This window comes from Microcaecilia unicolor, unplaced genomic scaffold (genome assembly GCF_901765095.1).
Source record: "Microcaecilia unicolor unplaced genomic scaffold, aMicUni1.1, whole genome shotgun sequence".
NCBI classification, from domain to species: Eukaryota; Metazoa; Chordata; class Amphibia; order Gymnophiona; family Siphonopidae; genus Microcaecilia; species Microcaecilia unicolor.
The window spans coordinates 59179-80525 of record NW_021963418.1 but is presented as its reverse complement, the minus strand read 5'-3'; the positions used below and the strand labels follow the sequence as shown (position 1 = coordinate 80525).

At 48.9% G+C, this 21347-nt stretch overlaps 1 protein-coding gene across 1 annotated transcript in view; it reads right to left on the bottom strand.

Annotated features, from left to right (window-relative positions):
• LOC115459306 (heparanase-like) overlaps window positions 1-21347 on the bottom strand; it is a 48947-nt gene that overhangs the window by 13788 nt on the left and 13812 nt on the right. Inside the window, exons 3-5 of the mRNA XM_030189152.1 lie at window positions 18697-18822; window positions 17882-18055; window positions 4645-4816 (exon numbers count right to left, since the gene is read on the bottom strand). Coding sequence (XP_030045012.1) covers window positions 4645-4816; window positions 17882-18055; window positions 18697-18822 — 472 coding nt within the window. The remainder of the gene's footprint in view (window positions 1-4644; window positions 4817-17881; window positions 18056-18696; window positions 18823-21347) is intronic.

The following is a 21347-nucleotide window of genomic DNA, read 5'->3' as shown; positions in this document are numbered from 1 at the left end:
CCCTCGGTCTGCATTTTTCTTTCTCTCTTTCTTTTTCCCCCCAGCACTCCAGCAGCCCCCTCTGCTCTGTGCATTTCTTCTCCCTGCTCCTCACAGCCCTCAACCTTGACTGCTGCAGTGAACAAACGCTGCTTCTCACCTGGTACTAAGCCTCTCTTTGTAACAGGAAGTTCTGTCAGAGGAGGCAGGCACCAACTCTTATCATCTCCCTCCACTCCATAAGCACCATCTCCTCCCTTCCCTTCCCTTCTCTTCCCCTGGCATCATCTCCTCCCATCTCCCTCCCCTCCATGGGCATCATCTCTTCCCTTCCCCTCCTATGGCTCCATCTCCTCCCATCTCCCACTCCTCCATGGGCTACATCTCCCCCCTTCCCTCCATCCATGATAACCATTTTTTCACTTTTCCTCCCTTCCCTTCTATGGCTACCATCTTCCTTCTTTAATTCTTCCATCTGTTATTTCCAGCATCTGTCCCTCTAACATCCCCCCCTTGCATCTCTCTCTCTCTTCTCCTCTTTGTACCGCTGCAGTCCCCTTCTTCCCCGCATCATAATCTCTCTCTCAGTTTCTCTTTTCCTCTTTTTCCTGCTGTGGTCCACCCTCCCCCACATGGTCCACATCTTTTTCTCTCTTTTTGCCCCAGGGTCTCACTCTCTCTCACGAGAGGATTGTGAAAAATTACAAGACAACCTTACAAGACTGGGCATCTAAATGGCAGATGACGTTTAATGTGAGCAACTGCAAAGTGATGCATGTGGGAAAGAGGAACCCGAATTATAGCTACGTAATGCAAGGCTCCACATTAGGAGTCACTGACCAAGAAAGGGATCTAGGTGTCGTTGTTGATGATACGTTGAAACCTTCTTCTCAGTGTGCTACGGTGGCTAAGAAAGCAAATAGAATGTTAGGTATTATTAGGAAAGGAATGGAAAACAAAAATGAGGACGTTATAATGCCTTTGTATCGCTCCATGGTGCGACTGCACCTTGAATATTGTGTTCAATTCTGGTTACCGCATCTCAAAAAAGATATAGTGGAATTAGAAAAGGTGCAGAGAAGGATGACAAAAATGATAAAGGGGATGGGACGACTTCCTATGAGGATAGGCTACAGTGGCTAGGGCTCCAGCTTGGAGAATAGAGAGCTGAGGGGAGATATGATAGAGGTTTATGAAATAATGAGTGGAGTGGAAAGGGTAGATGTGAAGCATCTGTTTACTCTTTCCAAAAATACTGGGACTAGGGGGCATTTGATGAAGCTACAAAGTAGTAAATTTAAAATGAATCGGAGAAATATTTTCTTCACTCAACGTGTTATTAAACTCTGTAATTTGTTGCCAGAGAATGTGGTAAAAGTGGTTAGCTTAGCGGGGTTTAAGAAAGGTTTGGACAGCTTCCTAAAGGAAAAAGTCCATAGACCATTATTAAAATGGACTTGGGGAAACTCCACTGCTTATTTCTGGGATAAGCAGCATAAAATGTTTTGTACTTTTTTGGGATCTTGCCAGGTATTCGTAACCTGGATTGGCCACCATTGGAAACAGGATGCTGGGCTTGATGGACCTTTGGTTTGTCCCAGTATGGCAATACTTATGTACTTATTTCCCACCGCAGTCCCCCTCCTCCCTAGCATCACTCTCTCTCTCATGTTCTCTTTTTCCTGCCGCGATCCCCCCCCCCCCACACACACACATCACTCTCTCTCTTTCTCTTTTCCATCTTTTTCCCACCGTGGTCCCCCTCCCCCCACCCCACATCACACTCTCACTTTCTCTTTTCCTCTCCCCCCCCCCCAACCATCTGCATCTTTCTTTCTCTTTCTATCTCAGGGCTTACCCCGCAGCGACTTCTCAAGGCGCGGCACAAGGACAAGCAGCTCCTTCTCCCTGCCTCACTCGCCTTAAGCCTCTGTAGCAGAAGTTCTACCCCCTCTGACAGAACTTTCTGTTACAGAGAGAGGCTTGGAGCGCACAGAGGAGGCAGCTGCTGGAGCATCGGAGAGGTAAGGTTCCAGAAGGAAATAAAAAAGGGAGAGAGACTTGGCCAAGTGCCGAGCTAACTCGTGTGAAAAATGTTAATGCAAGTTAAACATTTAATGTGTTAATTGCGTTATTAATGCATTAAATGTACAACCCTAAAAGAAACGAATCCACTGATATTCAGCACTATTTAACCAGCAGGAATGGCTCCTGGATGGTTAATAGCTGGTTATCTCTGTTGAATATTAGCACTTAGTGGCTAACCAGATATATCGAGCGATATAACTGACTAGCTGTCAATATTCAGTACTTCACTGGCTAAGTTTAGCGGCCAAACCAGACCGCATAAATAGCAGTCCTATCCTTGGCTGCTATAAACGGGTCAGTTTAAGCTGGTGAAAAAACCCCGGCTATTCAATACTGATCACCGGAAACAGCCTGGCATTGAATATCTGGGCTGAACGCCAGTCGCAGCACTTAGCCAGCTTGCCTCCCACGGGCTGAATATCAACTGGCAAAACTTGGTCAAAATAACACTAACATAAAAGAGTGTCCACCATCAGCCAGTGTTCAGTACCGTACTTGCATAGCTACCTAGGCAAAGCTTGAAACTGCCTTTGATGTGGTCCTACATGCCCGGCTCATTATGCAGGCATCGGCAATGAATATTACTGGTGTCCACATAACTCTTGGCTCCTCCCCAACTCCTGGCAAGTGCCATGGGGGTCACACTAGATTTTCGGTAGCACTGTGCGCTTAAATGTTGCCGAAAATCTAGCGACGGCCCACTCATTGTGATTTAATTGGGCAAGAGCCTGTTCTGAATATAAGGCTCCTTGATTTCAAGTTGTAATGTAACCTGTAGGAACATTTAAAAAATGAACCCCACGTCCACCTTTTTCTCTTTTACTCAGTTGCCTGATGGTTAGAGCATTGGGCTGTGATCCAAGGAAGCCTGGTTCAAATCCCGCTGCTGCTCCTTGTGATCTTGGTTAAGTCACCTAACCCTCCATTTCGTTAGGCAAAGACTTAAAGGACAATTCTATAACTAGGTGTGTGTAGTCATACACATCTTTCACATGTAAGGGCACAAAACAGTGGTACTTTCATGCATAAGTGCGCTACACACTATTCTATCAGGTAGCGTGTAAGTGGTTTAGCATGTAACATACACATGGGTGAAGCATGTCTCCAATTTACATGCATAACTATTAGTTATGTGCATAGGCCTACATTCTATATATGGCACCTGAAAAATCTGCATGGAAAAAAAAATACGCCTAGGCATATTCTATACTTTGTAGAGTAGGCCTAAATTTCTGCACGGATTACAGAATATGCCGAGTGTCCATCCTCGTGACTAAATTTAGTTGTGGGCAGTTATGCCAAACTTGGTGTAAATGCTGATGCCTAAATTAGGAGTGGTCTGGGTGTACTCTATAACAATACGCATAGATTTGTGAAGTGCCCATGACCTGTCCATTCCACACCCATGGCCACGCTCCTTTTTCAACTATGAAACTTAGAATTTATGGGCATCATGTTACAGAATACACTTACACTCCGGTTTACTAAGCAGCTCTAGCGGCTGTCCATGTGCTAGTGCCGACACGGCCTATTCAAAGCGAATGGACCGTGTCGGCCCTAGCGCATGGACAGCCACTAGCGCTGCTTCGTAAACAGACCTTTTACACAGTTGTGCATGTAAATTCTAATTAATGCCAATTAGTGTCAATAGTTGTTAATTGGCAATTATCGCACTGACTGGCTTGTTAACTAATTAAGTTGTGCGCGCAAATCCAGAATACGACCGGATTTGCAAGCGGAGCTTAAAATGTGCTATATAGAAACCAGGGGATAGCGTGGAACTCTTAAGTACACCCATTTGTGCCTGCCATTGATCTGGCATAAAAGTTCCCATCTATCTTAAGTGCGCCAATGCTGACGTGCTGGCATTCTAGCATAGCATCTTGGCGCTCAAAGCCATTATAGTAATGGTGCTCAGGACACCTAATGGGAAGGGCCCTGCTATAGAACTGTCCCTTATATTATAAGCTCTTCGGAGACAGTCAAATAACTACTGTAACACAATGTAACTCACCTTGAACTACTACTGAAAAGGGTGTATGCTAAAGCCACATAAATACATAACTATATAAATAACTTCATTTTCCAGTAATTTAGAAAAGATCACCAATTTTTATCTCCCATCTACGAATGGCCAGATACAAATGATTTTTACCCTAAAAGTCTCAGGACTCCTTTTACTAAGCGGTAGTAAGCCCAATGCGGGATTAAGTACTGCCGGGCTACCGCAGCAGCCCGGTGGTACTTCCCAGCCCTAGCACGCCGTCATTTCCAGTGCAGCTCGGTTACCAACGGGTTAACGCGAGAGCCCTTACTGCCACCTCAATGGGTGGAGGTAAGGTGTCTCCCCCTCCCCGAAATGGCCGCACGGCAATTGCTTTGCTTGCCACCTGGCCATTTCCTGTAGGAAAGCGAGACTTCCCTTTTACCAGCTGTGGTAAAAGGGGGCCTCAGCACGTGTGTAAAACACGAGCTGACGCCAGAAAACTAGACATCTACTGTGGACCTTGGACACTGAACTGGCCAATGTGATGGAGTACATCCAGAACTATTTTGGAAATGGAAAAATTGTTTTACCTCTGTAGAAGCTTTTGAGTTTTCTTTCGAGGTTGCCCAACATCGGGACCATAGAGGCCAGAAGATCTAAAGATACTGTAGCTGCTCAGAAGCTTATGAAGTTGAACAAAGTCTTGGCCAAGCTGGCTACCATCAATGTAGATGCCTGCTTTCTTCCTGAAACTGTTGGGCTCTAAAATGAACAGCAAGAACTATAAAAAGTCTGCAGTGAAAGCACTTGCACTGATTTACAATGTGAAATGTGGAAACTGATTGTAAACCACAAAGTACTGTTAACAGTGAGTAATTACCAGAATCCTGACCAAAGAATACATCTATTCTGGGATCCTGGAAGGGAAGGAAGAAGAGAGGCTAAAGATGAGAAACTCTAGTTTTGCATTAGTTCTTGGTTTTCTGAAATAAAGTATGAAAAAGTCTTGGTTCTTTTTGAAAGGCCCACCATTGGAGACAGAGAGACAGAGATCTCTGTTTCAGAGTATGAATACATAACTTGTGTTTTATCTGCTTCTCTATTACCATTATGGAGTTTTTTCTGCTTATATTCATTTTGTGAACTGCTTTGACTTGTATCGCAAATGAAGCAGTCTAGCACGAATGAAATAAATGAAAAATGATAAAACTGAACATTCCTATACAGAAGGGAAGGATGGATTAGGAAACAGACCGGATGACCTGATCTGTGGTTCAATTTCTTCCCAAGTAATTGTAAGAAAACAGTTAAGTTGTGCTACCAACCTTAAGACCCATAGCATGGTAGGTTCAAGCAATGTGGGTGTCTAAAGCGAATGCTACATACCTGTAGAAGGTATTCTCCGAGGACAGCAGGCTGATTGTTCTCACTGATGGGTGACGTCCACGGCAGCCCCTCCAATCGGAATCTTCACTAGCAAAGTCCTTTGCTAGCTCTCGCGCGCCCGCGTGCACCGCGCATGCGCGGCCGTCTTCCCGCCCGAAACCGGCTCGAGCCGGCCAGTCTCGTATGTAGCAAAAGAGATACAAGGGAAGACTCAACTCCAAAGGGGAGGCGGGCGGGTTTGTGAGAACAATCAGCCTGCTGTCCTCGGAGAATACCTTCTACAGGTATGTAGCATTCGCTTTCTCCGAGGACAAGCAGGCTGCTTGTTCTCACTGATGGGGTATCCCTAGCCCCCAGGCTCACTCAAAACAACAACCATGGTCAATTGGGCCTCGCAACGGCGAGGACATAACTGAGATTGACCTAAAAAATTTACCAACTAACTGAGAGTGTAGCCTGGAACAGAACAAACAGGGCCCTCGGGGGGTGGAGTTGGATCCTAAAGCCCAAACAGGTTCTGAAGAACTGACTGCCCGAACCGACTGTCGCGTCGGGTATCCTGCTGCAGGCAGTAATGAGATGTGAATGTGTGGACAGATGACCACGTCGCAGCTTTGCAAATTTCTTCAATTGAAGCTGACTTCAAGTGGGCTACCGACGCAGCCATGGCTCTAACATTATGAGCCGTGACATGACCCTCAAGAGTCAGCCCCGCCTGGGCGTAAGTGAAGGAAATGCAATCTGCTAGCCAATTGGATATGGTGCGTTTCCCTACAGCCACTCCCCTCCTATTGGGATCAAAAGAAACAAACAATTGGGCGGACTGTCTGTTGGGCTGTGTCCGCTCCAGGTAGAAGGCCAATGCTCTCTTGCAGTCCAATGTGTGCAGCTGACGTTCAGCAGGGCAGGAATGAGGACGGGGAAAGAATGTTGGCAAGACAATTGACTGGTTCAGATGGAACTCCGACACGACCTTTGGCAAGAACTTAGGGTGAGTGCGGAGGACTACTCTGTTATGATGAAATTTGGTGTAAGGGGCCTGGGCTACCAGGGCCTGAAGCTCACTGACTCTACGAGCTGAAGTAACTGCCACCAAGAAAATGACCTTCCAGGTCAAGTACTTCAGATGGCAGGAATTCAGTGGCTCAAAAGGAGGTTTCATCAGCTGGGTGAGAACGACATTGAGATCCCATGACACTGTAGGAGGCTTGACAGGGGGCTTTGACAAAAGCAAACCTCTCATGAAGCGAACAACTAAAGGCTGTCCTGAGATCGGCTTACCTTCCACACGGTAATGGTATGCACTGATTGCACTAAGGTGAACCCTTACAGAGTTGGTCTTGAGACCAGACTCAGACAAGTGCAGAAGGTATTCAAGCAGGGTCTGTGTAGGACAAGAGCGAGGATCTAGGGCCTTGCTGTCACACCAGACGGCAAACCTCCTCCATAGAAAGAAGTAACTCCTCTTAGTAGAATCTTTCCTGGAAGCAAGCAAGATGCGGGAGACACCCTCTGACAGACCCAAAGAGGCAAAGTCTACGCTCTCAACATCCAGGCCGTGAGAGCCAGGGACCGGAGGCTGGGATGCAGAAGAGCCCCTTCGTCCTGCGTGATGAGGGTCGGAAAACACTCCAATCTCCAGGGTTCTTCGGAGGATAACTCCAGAAGAAGAGGGAACCAGATCTGACGCGGCCAAAAAGGAGCAATCAGAATCATGGTGCCTCGGTCTTGCTTGAGTTTCAACAAAGTCTTCCCCACCAGAGGAATGGGAGGATAAGCATACAGCAGGCCCTCCCCCCAATCCAGGAGGAAGGCATCCGATGCCAGTCTGCCGTGGGCCTGAAGCCTGGAACAGAACTGAGGGACTTTGTGGTTTGCTCGAGATGCGAAGAGATCCACCAAGGGGGTGCCCCACGCTTGGAAGATCTGGCGCACCACTCGGGAGTTGAGCGACCACTCGTGAGGTTGCATAATCCTGCTCAGTCTGTCGGCCAGACTGTTGTTTACGCCTGCCAGATATGTGGCTTGGAGCACCATGCCGTGACGGCGAGCCCAGAGCCACATGCTGACGGCTTCCTGACACAGGGGGCGAGATCCGGTGCCCCCCTGCTTGTTGACGTAATACATGGCAACCTGGTTGTCTGTCTGAATTTGGATAATTTGGTGGGACAGCCGATCTCTGAAAGCCTTCAGAGCGTTCCAGATCGCTCGCAACTCCAGGAGATTGATCTGTAGATCGCGTTCCTGGAGGGACCAGCTTCCTTGGGTGTGAAGCCCATCGACATGAGCTCCCCATCCCAGGAGAGACGCATCCGTGGTCAGCACTTTTTGTGGCTGAGGAATTTGGAAAGGACGTCCCAGAGTCAAATTGGACCAAATCGTCCACCAAAACAGGGATTCGAGAAAACTCGTGGACAGGTGGATCACGTCTTCTAGATCCCCAGCAGCCTGAAACCACTGGGAAGCTAGGGTCCATTGAGCAGATCTCATGTGAAGGCGGGCCATGGGAGTCACATGAACTGTGGAGGCCATGTGGCTCAGCAATCTCAACATCTGCCGAGCTGTGATCTGCTGGGACGCTCGCACCCGCGAGACGAGGGACAACAAGTTGTTGGCTCTCGCCTCTGGGAGATAGGCGCGAGCCGTCCGAGAATCCAGCAGAGCTCCTATGAATTCGAGTCTCTGTGCTGGGAGAAGATGGGACTTTGGGTAATTTATCACAAACCCCAGTAGCTCCAGGAGGCGAATAGTCATCTGCATGGACTGCAGGGCTCCTGCCTCGGACGTGTTCTTCACCAGCCAATCGTCGAGATATGGGAACACGTGCACCCCCAGCCTGCGAAGTGCTGCTGCTACTACAGCCAAGCACTTTGTGAACACCCTGGGCGCAGAGGCGAGCCCAAAGGGTAGCACACAGTACTGGAAGTGACGTGTGCCCAGCTGAAATCGCAGATACTGTCTGTGAGCTGGCAGTATCGGGATGTGTGTATAGGCATCCTTCAAGTCCAGAGAGCATAGCCAATCGTTTTCCTGAATCATGGGAAGGAGGGTGCCCAGGGAAAGCATCCTGAACTTTTCTTTTACGAGATATTTGTTCAGGGCCCTTAGGTCTAGGATGGGACGCATCCCCCCTGTTTTCTTTTCCACAAGGAAGTACCTGGAATAGAATCCCAGCCCTTCTTGCCCGGATGGCACGGGCTCGACCGCATTGGCGCTGAGAAGGGCGGAGAGTTCCTCTGCAAGTACCTGCTTGTGCTGGAAGCTGTAAGACTGAGCTCCCGGTGGACAATTTGGAGGTTTTGAGGCCAAATTGAGGGTGTATCCTTGCCGGACTATTTGCAGAACCCACTGATCGGAGGTTATGAGAGGCCACCTTTGGTGAAAAGCTTTCAACCTCCCCCCGACCGGCAGGTCGCCCGGCACTGACACTTGGATGTCGGCTATGCTCTGCTGGAGCCAGTCAAAAGCTCGCCCCTTGCTTTTGCTGGGGAGCCGCGGGGCCTTGCTGAGGCGCACGCTGCTGACGAGAGCGAGCGCGCTGGGGCTTAGCCTGGGCCGCAGGCTGTCGAGAAGGAGGATTGTACCTACGCTTGCCAGAAGAGTAGGGAACAGTCCTCCTTCCCCCAAAAAATCTTCTACCTGTAGAGGTAGATGCTGAAGGCTGCCGGCGGGAGAACTTGTCGAATGCGGTATCCCGCTGGTGGAGATGCTCTACCACCTGCTCGACCTTCTCTCCAAAAATATTGTCCGCACGGCAAGGCGAGTCCGCAATCCGCTGCTGGAGTCTATTCTCTAGGTCGGAGGCACGCAGCCATGAGAGCCTGCGCATCACCACACCTTGAGCAGCGGCCCTGGACGCAACATCAAAGGTGTCATACACCCCTCTGGCCAGGAATTTTCTGCACGCCTTCAGCTGCCTGACCACCTCCTGAAAAGGCTTGGCTTGCTCAGGGGGGAGAGCATCAACCAAGCCCGCCAACTGCCGCACATTGTTCCGCATGTGTATGCTCGTGTAGAGCTGGTAAGACTGGATTTTGGCCACGAGCATAGAGGAATGGTAGGCCTTCCTCCCAAAGGAGTCTAAGGTTCTAGAGTCTTTGCCCGGGGGCGCCGAAGCATGCTCCCTAGAACTCTTAGCCTTCTTTAGGGCCAGATCCACAACTCCAGAGTCATGAGGCAACTGAGTGCGCATCAGCTCTGGGTCCCCATGGATCCGGTACTGGGACTCGATCTTCTTGGGGATGTGGGGATTACTTAGTGGCTTGGTCCAGTTCGCAAGCAATGTCTTTTTTAGGACATGGTGCAAGGGAACAGTGGACGCTTCCTTAGGTGGAGAAGGGTAGTCCAGGAGCTCAAACATTTCAGCCCTGGGCTCGTCCTCCACAACCACCGGGAAGGGGATGGCCGTAGACATCTCCCGGACAAAGGAAGCGAAAGACAGACTCTCAGGAGGAGAAAGCTGTCTTTCAGGAGAGGGAGTAGGATCGGAAGGAAGACCCTCAGACTCCTCGTCAGAGAAATATCTGGGGTCTTCTTCCTCTTCCCACGAGGCCTCACCCTCGGTGTCAGACATATGTTCACGGACCTGTGTCTGCAACCTCGCCCGGCTCGACTCAGTGGAGCCACGTCCACGATGGGGGCGTCGAGAGGTAGACTCCCTGGCCCGCATCGGCGAAGCTCCCTCCGCCGACGTAGTCGGGGAGCCTTCCTGGGAGGTGGCCGCAGTCGGCACCGCACGCGGTACCGACGTCGGGGACCTCACCCCAGGCGATGGGCCAGCCGGCGCCACGCTCGACGATACCGGAGGCGCAAGCACCGCCGGTACCGGAGGGGTAGGGCGCAACAGCTCTCCCAGAATCTCTGGGAGAACGGCCCGGAGGCTCTCGTTCAGAGCGGCTGCAGAGAAAGGCATGGAGGCCGATGCAGGCGTCGACGTCAGAACCTGTTCCGGGCGTGGAGGCTGTTCCGGGCTGTCCAGAGAGGAGCGCATCGACACCTCCTGAACAGAGGGTGAGCGGTCCTCTCGGTGCCGATGCCTGCTGGGTGCCGACTCCCTCGGCGACCCAGAGCTCTCGGTGCCGACGCGGGGAGGAGACCGGTGTCGATGCTTCTTAGACTTCTTCCGAAGCATGTCACCGGAGCTCCCCGGCACCGATGAGGAGGACGTAGAATCCATCCGTCGCTTCCTCGGGGCCGAGGTCGAAGCAGGTCGATCCCGGGGGGGGGGGGGCTGTACCGCAGGAGCCCTCAGGGTAGGGGGAGACCCACCCGAAGGCTCACCGCCACCAGCAGGGGAATGGACAGCCCTCACCTGCACTCCTGACGATGCACCACCGTCCGACGACATCAGGAGACGAGGTCCCGGTACCACCGACGTCGATGCAGCTATCCGATGTCTCGGCGCCGATGCAGAGGGCCGATGCCTCGATGCACTCGATGCACTGGCGGCCGAGGATGAAGGTCTGGACGCTGATGACGTCGATGCACTCGATGACCCCGGTGCCGATGCCGACGAAGAGCCCGAGAACAAAACGTTCCACTGGGCCAATCTCGCTACCTGAGTCCGCCTTTGTAACAGGGAACACAGACTACAGTTCTGAGGACGGTGCTCGGCCCCCAGACACTGAAGACACGAAGAGTGCCTATCAGTGAGCGAGATTACCCGGGCGCACTGGGTGCACTTCTTGAAGCCGCTGGAAGGCTTCGATGTCATGGGCGGAAAAATCACGCCGGCGAAATCAAAATCCGAAATGACGAATTTGAGCACCAAAACTTTGAGGGAGAAAAATCTCGACCGAGGCCTAAAAGAGGCCTACCCCGACGACGAAAGAAAACTTACCGGGGCAAAGACTGGAAATATAGGAAGGGGCAAACGAAACCCAAGGGGGTTTTCGGAGCACTTTCCGCACGAAATTAGAACTTTTCCGAAGAAAAAACACGTCGATTAAAACAACGGACGCGCGAGGTCGACTCTCCGGGGCTTGACACGGCAAAAACACAGCCGTACCGAGTGCGGACGAAAGAAGACTGGCCGGCTCGAGCCGGTTTCGGGCGGGAAGACGGCCGCGCATGCGCGGTGCGCGCGGGCGCGCGAGAGCTAGCAAAGGACTTTGCTAGTGAAGATTCCGATTGGAGGGGCTGCCGTGGATGTCACCCATCAGTGAGAACAAGCAGCCTGCTTGTCCTCGGAGAAAGGGAATTACTTTGTAAACATTACGATTACAAGAGTATAGCATGGCTCCTTGAGACACCAGCCAGTGCTAATGTGGATCACTGAGCAGAGCAGGTACACAGGATCCCAGCACCAAAGGGCCCCCCTGGGTGAAACTGAGTGATGTCACTGAGGCAGAGCTTCAGAACACTCAGCATTGGATGGGCCCAGTCCTGTCTTTGCCCTGGGTTTCAGTGTGTCTAAGGCTGCTGACAGATGGAGATGCCTTTGGAACCCAAAATATGTTAAACCTGTGGTGAGAACTTTAAGTACTCATTTTATATACACCTACTTTGTTTAAAGAACCATCATTCACTTTGAAAAAGTAAAGAAAGTTTTCTATGATATATATCGTTGCTTCCTGATCTGGCTATGTTACAGTTGGAGGCACAGCCAGGCAACACTATCAAGTCAGGTCAAGCCAACAGTCTAGCACAAGTAGGGTGGTCTCTTAGTTGGTAGGGCAGTGCCACAGGTAGTATGATGGCCCTGGTAAGGGCATCTGTAGTGAGTCTTTTGCAATGCAGTCAGTTCTGAGCAGCTGCAGTAAAATAATCAGATGCCACAGAGGCAACACTGTAATATATGCTATGTAAGCAATTGTTGAGGGAGACAGTTTCTGATCATCTAAAGCAGCGATTTTCAGAGTGGTTGGTCAGATGGTACAGTACATTATGGCTGAAAGCACTCAATGGCCAGGTGACCATATTCTCTCTGACAGGACTGGTGTTAGACAAACAGGAACCCAGGGCAGAAATTGAGAAGGGAGCCCCCCACTCCATCCCCTCTCCTACCTGCTCCCTCTCTTGATCTCCCCACCCGCCATTACTACCACACATAAAACAACTTTAAATGACTTCTTCACACACAAAACACAGACAGACCTTCACCAAATATAGAGCAAGGGATCTCAAATTAGAAACAGAAATAAGACCACCAAAACTGAACCGGCAACCCAAGAACTTAAACTCGGCAAGTACTGCAACACTGGAAAATGCACTTTATTTTGTACTGAACACAATCAGTGACATAACCATGACAGGAGGAGAGCTGGACCCCCCACTGTGGGCTTAGGCCCTCAAAATTAACATCTCCCTTGCTGTGGCTGGTGGGGATCCCTAAGCCTTACCAGCTGACAACCACCTCCTCCCCCTCCTCAGGTCCAGCAATCAGCAATATTTCAGAGCTGTTGCTGACCCCCCACCTCTGCTCAGCTTTCACACATGCATGAAAATTGAACATACTTGGGGGGGGGGGGGGTGCCAGTGGCAGCTCAGGGATACTGCCACCAGCTGCAGAACTTGAAGATTTCTGGCTGCTGGATCAGAGGAGGAGAGGTCTTCAGTTGGTGGGGCTTGGGGATCCCCAACAGCTCAGCTATTCATATTTTGCATTTGGGAGGGGAGAAAATTTGGTGCCCAACCATTTTGGGCTCAAGCCCCCTCCCCTAAATCAGTCATCTGGCTACACCACTGAATAGAATACAAAAACATCTATGATGCACATATCCCAAAGCTAACATATTCCAATTAATAAATTCACATACAACTTTTTTTTTTTTTTACCTTTGTTTTCTAGACATTTTGTTTTTCCATCTTCTTGGTCCCAGGTTCTCTTTTCTGATTTCTTTTTTGTCTTCTGCTAATTCTCTTTCCAGTGTCTGCTGTCCATTTTTGTTTTCCCCTCTCTTCTCTCTTGCTCCATTCCTTCACTACACCTGTCTCTAACATATTGATGTTTCCCTTTCAGTTATTTCCTCCCTTTTTTTTTCTTTTCTGCCTCTACTCAAATTTTACCCTCTCTCCTCACCTTTCTCCTTTTTACATTTTCAGCTGCTTATCAATTTTCCGTTCTTTTCTCGGTCCATAGTTCTCCCATTTCCTTCCTTTCCCAGCCTCCTATTTCCTTCCATCTACTCTTCATTACCACATTTCTACCTCTACCTCTGTACTCACTATTTTCCTCTCACTCATCTTTTTACCACCCCCATTTTGACCTCTCCCACATGGTTCCACCATTTCCAGAATCTCCTCTCCCTCTGTCTACTCTTGTAGCCCACCCCACTCTCACTGCCTGACATCTCCCTGTCCCTTTCCCTCCACTACCTCTCTTCCCTACTGCTGCCCCCTCCCATAGGTCCATCTCTCCCATTCTCTCGCCCCACCCCCATGGTCCAACATTACTCCCTCTCTTTTCTGTTCTTCATCCCTCTTCCTTGATGTAGTATCTGTTTCCTCCCTCCATCCCATTGTTCAGCATCTCTCCCTCCCTTCCACTCCAGACCCAACATTTCTTCCTCTCTCTTCCCTCCCTCATGCCCATCTGCAGGTCCAGTTTTTCTCTCTTTCTTCTAGATTGCCCTCCAGCATCTCTCCCTTCCTCGCCACCCCCAGGTCCAGCAACTCTCCTTTGCTCTTCCCAACTGCCCTTCTATCTAGCATCTCTCTCGCCCTCCCTCCCCTACACCCCCAGGTCCACAATATCTCCCTTTTTCTTCCCAACTGCTGTCCCATCCAGTATCTCTCTCTCTCCTCCCTCCATACCCTCTCCCCAACTTCTATCCCTTTCTCTTCCTTCCCTCCATCCCATTGTCCACCATCTCTCTCCCTCTCCTCTGTTTCCAGGCCCATCAGTTCTTCCCCTTCACCTCCCCCCTACCCCTGGTCCAGCATTTTCCCCTCTTTGAATCCCCTACCCACAATCTACATCAAAAACAGCTGCTCCAAAGGGCCCCTATAGACTGGCATGTCTTCCTCGTCTCTCCACCACTGCCCCAGGTCTCTCTCATCTTCCCGGTCTAAATTTAAAATGCATTTTCCTTCGCAGGGGTGTTGCCAGCTCAGCAGCAATTTCGATATGCTGCCTGCGGCATCCTCAGCACTTTTCTTCTGTCATGATCTGCCCCCCCCCCCCCCCCCACGAAGGAATTTCCTGTTTCCACCTGGGTGGACCTTGGCCAAGGGAAAGTGTTGAGGAGGCCACAGGCAGCATATCAGAAACACTGTTGCGCCAACAACCCCCTGCGAAGAAAAATGCATTTTAAAGATAGATCGGGAAAGTGAGGGAGATGTGGGATGAGGTGGAAAAAAGACATGCTGACCCAGAATTCCCCTCCTCCCCCCAACACTGGTCCTGCTCTCTGATATGTGATTTTAGTGTAGTCAGGACCCCTAAAAGCTACATCTTCACCAGGAGCTGGACATGTACCTCCTGTAAACATTGTCTCATCAGCTCCTACAGCAGTTATTCATTGCAAGGTTTTCTATCCTAAGTGTGGCCCTCTGACTCTTTCTTTCTCTCCATGAGTCAAATCCATGACCCTTTACCCTTTAACGACACCGCATCCATATCAGTTATTCTGTTGCTGCCTTTGCTGATAGGAATGCTGAGCCTCACCAGCCAAATAAAGGAAATGCCAACACTCCCAAAGCCCCCTTTGACCTCTCCCAAATAGTTCCACCATTCCAGCATCTTCCTCCCTTCTCCCTTCTAGCCCAGCACCTGCTCCCTCTTTCTCCCCTCCCCACTCTTGTAACTTGACATCTCCCTGTCCCATCCACTCCCCCCCCCCCCAGCATCTTCCTGTCCCTTCTCTCTTCCCTCCTGCCCCATCCCCTGTGGTCCATCATTTCTCCCTATCTTCTCTCCCGCCAGTTGTCCAGCATCTTTCCCTCACTCCCTTCTGTCCCTGGATCCAACATCTTCCTCTTTCTCCCTGCTCTCTCCTGTGCATATCTCTTCCTCCCTCTCCTCCAGGTTGCAGAGGTTGGAAGTGGAGACAGGACAGTGAAGGCTGACTGGTGGAGATGGGATGGGGATTAGAAGTAGCTGGATTGGAAGTGGAGGAGAAAGTGCTGGGGTAGGAGGTGGGGAACAGGGACAGAGAATGTGTGGGGGGAGATGGGCTTAGGAAAGAGAAAATGTGTATGGGGTAAACTATTTTAGTAACAAACAAAGAAAGTGAGGTGACAAAGAAGATGAGGATTCCAAAAGATTAAAAAATGGAACCTTAACTCTTGTAAGCAAAACCGATCGTCTAACAGACTCGACATAACCATGAGTCAAATCTCCCATCTCCCTCCTCCCTTTCCTATCCAAGATACTTGAACGTGCTGTTCACCGCCGTTGCCTTGACTTTCTTTCCTCTCAAGCTATTCTTGATCCACTTCAATCTGGCTTTCGCCCCCTTCATTCAACTGAAACAGTGCTTGCTAAAGTCTCCAATGATCTGTTCCTAGCCAAATCCAAAGGTCTCTATTCTATCCTCATCCTTCTCGATCTATCTGCTGCTTTTGACACTCACAGCCTACTCCTTGATACGCTGTCCTCAATTGGATTTCAGGGCTCTGTTCTTTCCTGGTTTTCTTCTTATCTCTCCCAGCATACCTTTAGTGTATACTCTAGTGGATCCTCCTCTACTTCTATCCCACTGTCAGTTGGTGTACCTCAGAGATCTGTCTTGGGACCTCTTCTTTTCTCCATCTATACTTCTTTCCTTGGTACTCTGATCTCATCCCATGGTTTTCAATATCATCTTTACGCTGATGACTCCCAGATCTACCTCTCCACACCAGAAATATCAGCATTACTTTGACTGTCTGACAGAGTGGGAGGGTGGGGGTATGAATGGGGACATCAAAGCACCTTTAAGAGTGGACTAACACGGCTACCACACCTCTCTAATTAAAATATAAATGAATCGAGGCGAGAAAATGTATAGTGAAGAGAAACTAACCAAACAGAACCGTGAAGGTGAATAGCGATAAAAGCAACTAAAGTCAGAGAAAACAGAACCTTTAAATATTGTGACCACTAAATTCCAAAACATGAAAAGTAAAGGTTACCTGGCACTTGACAAAAAAAGCAGAAAGTGAGACAATCAACCATGTTCCTGCTGCGGGAGAAATCCGGCAACATTTCGTATGCAAATTAGAATGGCTGCACATGCAAGTGAAGTTTAAATGCCCGATGTGGCACCCAAACTGAACTGCTGTGACGTGTAACAGAGGTGTAAAGGAAAATAAACATAGTAAGTTGTATGTGAGCAGAATAAGCCATGAAGGAGGAAAGATAATACAGAACTAAAAGCTAAAATGAGTGAAACAATAATAGAAGACTAAGTGAAGATAAACAATACTATTCGACAATTACAGTGTGTGTCTGGCTACCTTAGAGAAAAAAGGAAATATGCCATCATTATATCCCACCAAAATGGATCACAATTATGTAAACAATAGTATTTTGAGTTGTGCTTCGTGTGTGACAAAGTTGTGCGAATGCACGGTGATAACTATAAAAAATGTAAAACTCAGTGAGTGTAGAACAGTAGACAAAAAAGTCACACTTGAAATACAAACATATAGGACATGATCTACCCAAGGAAAATGTAATATAACCTTAACTAATGGTGCTGTATTGCAAATTCAAATGCTTCCTACAAAAAGGACCAGTGTATACTTAAATGATGCATAAAGTGTTCAATGTACTGTGCATCAGAATCACAAAAAGGCAACAGCAATAAAGAAGGGTATTTTCGATATGAAGTCTTAAGTCAGATTTGGATGTTTTGCGCTAAACATCCCAAATCCAAATAGCAAATGTAGTCATTTTCGAAAAAGGAGGGAAGAGAGATTGGACATGGGGGTGCAGGAGAGGGAGGAAGAGATATACACAGGAGAGAGCAGGGAGAAAGAGGAAGATGTTGAATCCAGGGACAGAAGGGATGCTGGACAACTGGCGGGAGAGAAGATAGGGAGAAATGATGGACCACAGGGGATGGGGCAGGAGGGAAGAGAGAAGGGACAGGAAGATGCTGGGGGGGGGGGGGGAGTGGATGGGACAGGGAGATGTCAAGTTACAAGAGTGGGGAGGGGAGAAAGAGGGAGCAGGTGCTGGGCTAGAAGGGAGAAGGGAGGAAGATGCTGGAATGGTGGAACTATTTGGGAGAGGTCAAAGGGGGCTTTGGGAGTGTTGGCATTTCCTTTATTTGGCTGGTGAGGCTCAGCATTCCTACCAGCAAAGGTATGCCTATCGCACCTGCATGGGGGGGGGGTATGTGTTGACCCCCCTCCCAGTCTACCACTGCCCCTCCCCAAAATTGCAGGGCTAGCTACACCCAGAGAGAGAGCCCAGTGTTAAAAATTTACCACTGGCTACAGCTATAGATAAACAGTATGCTTTGACTCCTTCGCAAGCATTACATTCACTGGAACCTTTTTTAGTGTACTCACCGTTGCCTAGCTCCCAAGATAAGTTGTATTGCTTTGAAGCACAATAATTTAACAGTAATTTAGCATTTGAACTGTCCCACTGGGAGTTCCCCTTCCGGAGTAAAGCATTCAGGCCAAAAATCAGAGACAGACCAGAACAATTTGCAAAACTGTACAGCAAGTCCACTGTGCTTCCTGGAAAATGAATCAGAATAGAATGCTGGTTACATGCTTGACGGGAGAAAGGGAATTTTCCTGGTACTAAAACATCAGTAAGGCAGAAATGTTATGGAATAGGGCAATATGCCATTAATGCAACCAATCATGGTGTTTCCTTGCAGAATGTCATGTGACCTGATTTGAGTTGAGGCGAGGCGTAATATTCTGAAGTACTTCAGAGTCAAATTCAAAGCCGTGTGTGCATATGCGTACCTATACACAAAGCAGTATAACCACAAAATTAACACTTTGTATATGTAAAATATGGAACCAGAGATCTGGAAGCTACTAATCAACCTGGAGTGGAGAAGTAGTCTAGTGTTTAGAGCACTCTTGATAACCCGAGGTGGTTGGTTCGAGTCCTACTGCTGCTCCTTGTGATCTTGGACAAATCACTTAGCCATCTATTATCTCAGGTACAAAATTAGATTGTGATCCCTCCAGGGACAGAGAAATACCCAGTGTACCTGAATGTAACTCACCTTGAGCCACTACTGAAAAAGGTGTGAGCAAAATCCAAATAAAAAAAACCTGGGGTGCTAGAATGATTACAACATCCAGCAATTTTAGTTAGGAACATAAAAACAATTCCAGTTTGATTTGTATGGATATCTTACTTGAAATAGTAGTATTCTTAAATTTTTTCTGCAATTGATCCTTGAGTATTTGCTGCTCCTGAAAGGGCCACTGAGTCTTCAAGTTCTTCTCCACAGCAAGGGGAAGATATCTCTTTTCACACAGACCTACAGGATAAATAAGCCAAGGGGGAAAAAAAACAGAGATCAGCAGTTCAACATCATCCAAAGTAATCTGAAGACAAGTCAATTGACTATTTTGTTGACAACCCTAAGACTCTAAGGGCCCTGTTTACTAAGCTGCGATCGCTTTTTTTGCGCTCGCTAATGCTAGAGGCACCCATAGGAATATAATGGGTGTCTCTACTGTTAGCGCACGCTAAAAAGTTAGCTTGCCTACAGCACGGCTTAGTAAACAGGGCCCTTAGCACAATGGTTTCAAGCAGCATGCTCATACTTTAAAATGCAGATTAAATGGAATATTAAGATAAGAAGATATAATATGCAGGTCACTTTATCCACAGTTCTTCATTGCCTGGGATCAGTTTTGGCACTGCTCCATAAAGTGACGTAGAATTGAGATAGACCTGGGGAAGCCACTGCTTGTCCTGGGATTGGTAACATGGAATGTTGCTACCATTTCGGTTTCCATCAGGTACTTGTGATCTGTATTGGCCACTGTTGGAAGCAAAATACTGGGCTAGATGGACCATTGGCCTGACCCAGTATGGCTATTTTTATGTTCTCACCCTAATAATCAGTCATATTCAGTGGTGACAAGCAGCACCTTGTTTTAATCATCAACTGTGGCATTTAAAAATAAATGTGTATTCAGCAGCATTGAATATGCATGTAATACGTTGACTTCCAGCCACTGTACATACAGTAGTGATATTCACCTGCTACCGGTAGCCCTTCACCAGTGGTGTGTTGGAAAATTTTTAACAACAGAATCTCTCTCCGGGCATAGCCAGACCTGCAATTGGGGGGGGGGGGGCAGGAGGGGTAGACTAAGGGGGCAATGCATTCCTTTCTCTCCCCCTCCCCCATGCTACTTTAACAACCGGCTCCCAAAATTCTGAAAAAAAGTTACAAACGGCTCTTGCGAGTTGGTGCAAGACAACTCCAACACACCATTGCCCTTCAGCCACTTTGTTCCCACCCTCACTCTGCCCTAATATATAATGCTGGAGCTGTAGAGGGACTTTTGTCTACAGGAGTTATATATCTGGAAGACAATTCTATAAAGCAGAGTCTATTTTTAGGCGCTAAGAACGACCTAGCTGGAATGCGAGGGAGTGGGTGGTACAATGCAGGGTTTTCTTAGAAACTCTCCTTCACTGGTGCAGCTTAGTCACCTTACAACAGGTGGCGCTAGTCTGCTGAGGCTGAGTCAGAAGGGCGGGGCTCAGACCAGGCTGGGGTCAAAAGCTCTCTGGCAGATCAGGATAGTGAGGCCCTGAGTGCAGAGAACTCCTTTCTAAGCTCAGCTGTAGTACCTGAGGAGAGGATCAAGGACGCACTGTGGCTCAAGCTTAACTCTTCAGAGTGGGTGTGTGAAGATTACTAAAGTAGGAGATAACCTGGAATTGTATGCAGAAAGTACTTGCATTCGATGTATATCCAGAGGGAACCCAGGAAGGTGTTAATTGGCACTGTGTTGGGCTAGGCTGGGAGCCAACCCTAAAGAGAGAGTGATGACAGTAATATGTGAAGAACCAGAGAGAAATAAAGAGACTGTATTTGAGCTGGACTAAGGCCCAGATGCACTAAACTTTAACGACCCTTTAACAAAGAATTTTTGAACCGTGGCATGCATTAAAGGCCATTTTCCGATGACAGTAGCAGAAAACGAAAACAGAATGCAGATGAGCGAATTGTGTAGAAACCCTACTGAAACGAGACGCACTAAAGTTTTCCATCTGCCCTAACACTGTAAAACTGCCAGAAAGCTAACGACAGGTCTGTACCTGTCATTAGGGCTGTCCGACTAAAATCTTCTATGTAAAAACCACCCAAAAAAAAGTGAGGGGGCGAAAACGCGTGTCAGGGGCGTCCTTTATTGATGCCCAAGGTTGCTGCTTCTCCCCGCTCCTCCTGCTTCAATCTAAAACTGAAAAAAAAAAAAAAAAGGATCAGGAGGGGGCAAAGGCGCTCATCAGGAGCGTCCTGTATGGATGACCTTGCCCCCCCCCCGCCCGCGATCGCTGCTGCTCCCCGCTTCTCCCTGTATGAAAAAAACCCTCAAAATACAAATCAAACCTTTTGCAGCGCCGGGCCCCCCTCCCTTCCTGTCTCTCTCTTCTCCTTCTCCCACCACTGCTCCGCCTCCCGCCATCCTCCGCCCCCGTGCCTCTCCCCCCTCCACCGGTCCCTCCTCCTCATCGGCCCGCGCAGCGCCTCTCACCTCTGTGTGAAGGCGCTGCACGGGCAGAAAGAACAGCTGATGCCTCCAGTCTTCGCGTCTCTCCTTTCCTCCTGGGCCCGCCCCCATCTGACGTAGGTTACTTACGTCAGACAAGGGCGGGTCCAAGAGGAAAGGAGAGACGCGAAGACTGGAGGCATCAGCTGTTCTTTCTGCTTGTGCAGCGCCTTCACACAGAGGTGAGAGGCGCTGCGCGGGCCCGCTAAGGAGGAGGGGGGAGCGGTGGCGATGACCTCAGGGGGGCGGGGCATGGGGCGGAGGATGGCGG